The 6,000-nt window shown below is 45.4% G+C and overlaps 1 protein-coding gene across 1 annotated transcript in view; it reads right to left on the bottom strand.

Annotated features, from left to right (window-relative positions):
* Positions 1 to 2,781: 2,781 nt before the first annotated feature.
* The window catches only part of LOC149165528 (steroid (22S)-hydroxylase-like), a 42,724-nt gene continuing 39,505 nt past the window's right edge, over positions 2,782 to 6,000 (bottom strand). Inside the window, exon 4 of the mRNA XM_089429846.1 lies at positions 2,782 to 2,961. Coding sequence (XP_089285972.1) covers positions 2,782 to 2,961 — 180 coding nt within the window. The remainder of the gene's footprint in view (positions 2,962 to 6,000) is intronic.

Here is a 6,000-nt window from a genome sequence, read left to right as displayed (position 1 = left end):
CCTAGTGTGGAGCTCAGTGGTTACCCCATCCTGTAGCTGGTATAGGGTTTCTCTTGGCAGGGAAACCAAATTCAACCCCCAACTCCTCATGTCACCTTCAACTTTTGCTAGGAGGGCGCCGGTTGGTAACACTAAAATGTTCATTGTTTGGGCGTGCACCATCTGCTCATCTATGGATGTATCGTCCACCACGTTTGGCATCATTCCTCCTGGGCGTTGCACCTACAATGCTTGTAGCTGCACTCTAAGCACCCCCAAAACAGTTGTCTGCTCCATCATTAATTCCTCTAGAGCAATATTAGTGATGTTACGCACTGGTTCACTGTTGGCAAGAAGATCTCTCTCTAAGGTCCTTACTGGATTCGTCTTTTTGCGTGTCGGTGGCTGCTCCTAGATGTGCAACCTCTTAAGTTGGGTCAATGTTGTGGTTAGGTCCGTGCATTTCTGTGTCTCGACTTCCCCCTGTATGTCCTGCTCCATGGACATTTCCTGAGCCTCCATATTCTCTTTTGTAGCTGTAGTGATGGTCTCTATTGTTGCCTCAGTCACTTCCCACTGCGTGAGCATTTTCTGTCCCTGGCACGTTGTTTTCGCCAAATGTGTGAGGCGCAATTGATTTCCTTCTTCCACTGCTAAGATGTAATATTTTATAATTCAGCCAAGTCCACAGTGTGCCACTCTAGAGGCCATGCTGCCATTGCCTCGAAAATTTCGTCATCCATTGCAATGAACAGAAGCTTTACCCAAGTTCTAGCAGGATCCCTTCGCACCTGAATATACAGATTATGTATATCTGACTTGAACTCGACCGCACTTTGTAAATGGCTGTATACTGTTGGGGATAACCACAGTTTGTGGTTGATCCGTGTCCGGATACTCGCCTCCATGAATATCCAAAACACTTTTATCTCTCGAATCCTCGTGGTATCTTTCATAGCCTGGAGCGAGTTATACCGCACGTCTTCAAGTAGGTTCTTGTCAGTTTCAGGAAACTGGCTACCCTTCGGTAGCTCTCCTTCAACCAGTAGGATCATTATGAGCAACCATGCGTAATGGAAAGTCTTACCTTGTTCCTGGGCTTCATGACAATTCGTCAAAAATTCGTCACAGAGAAACTACGCCTAGTTGAACTGAATGGCTTCTGCACATTGCTCCGCGAGTGCAATGACATAGGCCGACACCTCATTTCTGTAGCATTTCCTCACGCGTTTACTAGCTAGTAACTAGGTGGCGATGTGTACCCCTCAGTCTTTGATGCTTTCTATTACATACCCGTGCTTCCACTTTTCCAGCTTATATTTAACCTTCATGGCTTCTGCAAGGCCCATGCCACTACTCGTTCCAGCTATGTTTGCAGGATCGTTTTCTTTAGTAGGCAGCTAGGAAATTCGGTGCATTAAATCGGCCGCGATGGGAATCGGTTCCTTTAGCCAGAGACACCCATCATGTACTAGACACAGTAACTATCAGAGAACAAAAATCGTGATGGCCGCACTGTGATAGTGGGGTATCCACCTCAGATTGAGTAATCCCGCCTTCTCCACAACCCGTAACCACTTCTGTTGCAGTAAATTTCTCCTTGACAAATTGGGGGAACTTGTCACTATCCACAAGATACCAATCTTTGAACTTGATATTTGTTACTCGACCCAGCGGCAGACCGTCAAACCTTATTTCATTCGGAAGAAGCGGAGTCAGGAGCGTACTCTTCATGGCCTCCAGGTCCTTCGGTATCTTAATCGTCCCTTTCCATGGAGAAATATATGGTGGCAGCGAAGGTACTTGGAAATTTTTTTCCTCTTCCTCATCTTGTGCTTCAATCTAAGCGATGAGGGCTTGCAAATCTTCCTCTTCCTCCTCGAGTTCAGTGGTGATTTCTTTTCCCTTTTCTACCACTAACAATTTACTGAATCGCGGTGATACCCAAACTAGCCCCATAGTCTGCTTGTCTTTCTGGGGTCGCGGCATGCATTGGGATTTTGGAACCTCTGGGGTAGCATCTGCCTCTTCCAGCTCCTCCTGGGTCAGATAAGGCTCTTCCGCGAACCTTACTCTGGCTCTAAACATTGTTTCTATCTTGGATCCACTTGGGTACGTACTCATGGGTGGCCAGGTAGCTGGGTGTTTGTTGTTTTGTACTAGCTTGAATCTTAAATATCCAAGTGTTGTTGTGGGGCTACCCTAAAAGCTTTTATAGGAACATGTGAATTTGAATTTGACCCTTCCCTCCACTTCTGAGTGATTAATATCTTTTTGGCGGTAGATATTTTCGTATTTATTTCAAACTTCCTATATTAATGGTCTGTCACCTACTCCTTTCTGCCATAACTTGGACTTCTTGTCATGAACAGTGATGTCAATAGTCACCTCCCAGCCTTCCCACGCTGTAGTGCAGCTTCTTCTGCGCGACCATGATCCTAATGAACAATTGGCCCTATGTGTAACCTCCTTTCCACGCAACTCTCTTGTAGACTTGTTTATAGTCCCACACCTCCTTTCAACTGCTTGGGGCACTAAGACTATGCTTTCCACAGATAGTCAGGTGGTTGCACCCCACGTGCAAGACTTCCCCTTCCCTGCTAGCTCGAGCTATGGGCGCCCTTCAAGTACCTTTTTATTCAATAGCACGTCACATTCTACACTCCTTTGTTCAGTAAGGCACGGTAGCAGCCATGATAGCAGGGTCGTAGCTTATTCTAATGCAGTAGTAGGGCCAGCTAGGCCTGGTCCCCTTAGTTCCACGCGGTCCACTTGTGCAACTCCGGTGTTTAGTTTGCTGATTTATTCATCCAATATCACGCTTTTCCTCCTTAGCCATGCCCATTCTTCATCGAGTTCATGAAGTTTCAAGCTCTCGCGTCGGATGGCTTCCTGTAGTTGCCGAATTCTTTTACCCCAGTCCTCACGTCCTATTAGAATTGTGGGGACTGCAGTCTGGGGAGATTCTTCTTGCTTATTGTCCTATATGCCCATCGAACCCTTGGTACACGTAGATTCTTATTGGTTTGTTTTATCTGGCAAGCTCTGCTCATGCTCCCACCTGTTTTGCTGATTTCTTTGTCACAAATGGCTGGCAGAATGCATCACCTTTCCTGTTGTCATAGCGGATTTTGATTTTTGAGTGTTAGTTAGGCGAGCGGTTGTACAACATACATCCGCATTCTATGCCACTAGTGGATGCTCAACTTGCTTCGTCCTCCAAACTGTACAAGCATTTGCCTTCTACATTCGTGCTAGGTCCACCTAGTCTTCCAATGTGTATTCCACCCTTGTGCAGTTTTCGCGCGCCGCGCCCCTGTTTTCGCAACATGATGTTTTCTTTCTAGCATCATCTTTTGACAGTGCTCTATGGTTTCCTCCATGTTCGTTGCGATCTCATTGGTTGGCGGTTCCCTTGCTTTGGTCGTCACGTGTCGCAGTGATCTAATAATCATATTACAATTCAGCGCTGTTACTTCATGGAATCGGTTTTGTCATCGCTCTATCTCTTCATCTAAATCCAACGTGCATGAGTTGTTGCATTCCCGTGAGATTCTCCCATCCACTATCAGATTCACTCGATCTTGGTCTTGCGCTGTTATCTGGTAGATGCAATCCAGTTCATTGTCACTATCCTCATCATGCACAGGTTCAGTGTAGCGTGCTCCTTTGGTTGGGTCCAATGCAACTACTACATGTAGAGATTTTTTCTCAAATATCATTTTTCATCTCTTTAGGTTGATGACTCCATTCATGTCCGTGGCCCAGTCTATCCCTAACAATGCGGGGTAAGGGTTACTCTCATCTACAATTTCTATTACTTCAAAATCTGTTTGTTTGCTCGCGCCTTCGATGTCTACTGTGACTCCTTGCAATCTCCCCATGGGCAACATCGTTTGTTGGTTCGCCATCCGTAATTGAATAGGATACCATTGTAATGTGGGCCTGCCCATGCATTCCCATGTCTATTTAGGTAGCACATTCGCATCTGAACCTAAGTCCATGATAACCTAATCCATCTCAAAATCGCCAATCTGAGCTGTCAATCGCATTTCCCGCCCAGTGTGCAAACCATGCTTTCCTACTTCTCAGACCACATGTGGTTCGCTCAACCCTACCCACCTAGTTATTAGCTCCTGTAATCCCTTAGCTACTTTATTGTCCTATGGTAGCTTCATGCATGTCTGTAAAAAGGTAGTTAGCATAGAGGGATCCATTTTTGGTTCAGTTTGATCCTTACTACATGAAGTAGAGGCATCCACGAAGCTCTTCTTAGCTTCCATAAATAAATCCTTCACGCGTTCCAAGTCAAACTCAGGTTGCTTTGTAGGCTCCTTGCGAACCCATGTATTCTCATGAGGCTGCTTCCCCTTATCTTCCCCTGTGGTTGCACCACTTCTCAGCACCATGTTCACGTTTGGTCTTCTTGACATGGTTCCACCCTCATCATTTGGATGTTTTGCATTGGAGTAGTCTGAAGCACTCCTTTCTCATGCATCTGTGCAATTAGAGTGGGGCAATCTACCACTTCATGATCAAACTAATATTAGTATGGAAAACATGTTTTGGTTGGGTTCGTACAGTCACGCACGTAGTGTCCAAGTCCTCCATAATTGTAGCAGATTAGATGTCGATGGCCTCGTCCAAGTCCCATTCCTCCTCGTCCCCATCCTCATCCGTGGTATCCTCTGCATACTATGGCGGCAGCTAGATCCTGGCCTCGTGCCTCAGTCTGAATCTTGTAGGTAGGTGTTTGATCCATCAATAATTCATAACTCTGACAGTTTCGCTCATCATGACCCACTGATCTACAAAAATTGCAAAATAGCTACTGGGGGGTCTGTGTAAACTTTTGCAATAGATGACAGTTATCCGTTGTGTGCCTTCCTCCCACCTGAAAAATCGCGCACCAAAGCGTGGGTGCCACACTTGGTCCTTCCTGTGCCTCCAGTCTTAATGTCATCGACCCTCCCCCTGCCAAATAGTTCGCGCATACTAGACAATGATCCTTATCGTGGCCTTGGCTTCTACATTTTATGCACCACACTTCTTCTCAGGCTTCTAGCCGGGGCACCCTATCTTGTTTTAAATTCTGCATCTCCAAGCATAGGTTTTGTAGTTGCACGTGTATTTTCTAAACTTACAACCCAGGATATTGTATTGGATTTTCATCCAACCTCATCACTATCTCAATTATTTCAGCCTGGGTTAAGATCTTCTTCTATGACAGTACCATCCTTAGATGAGGTGTCAAAGACACCACAAACCATGTGTAGTGTTGCGCATCTATCAGTGTCATTTTAGCTTCGAGGATCATGATTTTCAATCTCTGATATAGATCCCACAGATTCTCACCTGGAAGCATCACAATTTCCTTAAATCCGATGATAGATTGAGTTTCTGATTTTGGTCGGCTAAATTCCTTGTTCAATGCATCCTAGTTTTCAACTATTCCAGCATTAGGATGATCGCTAGAGTGCTTGCTATACCAAGCCAACGGGCGATCCTACAGTGCACTCACCAGATTAGCCTTTTTAATGTTATCATCCATATCCCCTTGGTCTTCCCATACTGCCTTTACCACGAACAAAAACTGGTATGGTTCCTCATTTCCTATACCTCTAAATATAGGAAACTTAATCGCACTCGCCATACCAACCCTTGGAGGTGGTGGAGGTGGGGTGGGTGAAGATGGGGTTGATGTAAGTGAGGTGGGTGATGGCATGGACAGAAGTAGTAACTGTGGAATGCGTTGCTTTATCAACCGGATCACACTTCTCAAAAATAACCTAGTGAGCTCCTCCTTGCTTTCACGTGAAAGTGAAATCAGGGGACTGTTCCCTAATCCTTCGAACCCTTGGTAGCCTCTTCTGCTCCGTGTTATCCTAGACATCAATGGATTCGCATAATCCATTTTTTACATAACAAAATTTTAATCTAGGTATTCAATGCTTTGATGTACTTACTCGGTGGTTCCTTACAAAAAAGCCACTTCACATCGTCATAGGTCACGGTTTTGTC

This window comes from Pinus tabuliformis, chromosome 5_1, assembly GCF_031772625.1.
Source record: "Pinus tabuliformis cultivar Carrire ecotype Pingquan chromosome 5_1, CPIR1, whole genome shotgun sequence".
Lineage (NCBI taxonomy): Eukaryota > Viridiplantae > Streptophyta > Pinopsida > Pinales > Pinaceae > Pinus > Pinus tabuliformis.
This window is presented reverse-complemented; position numbering and strand designations above follow the sequence as displayed.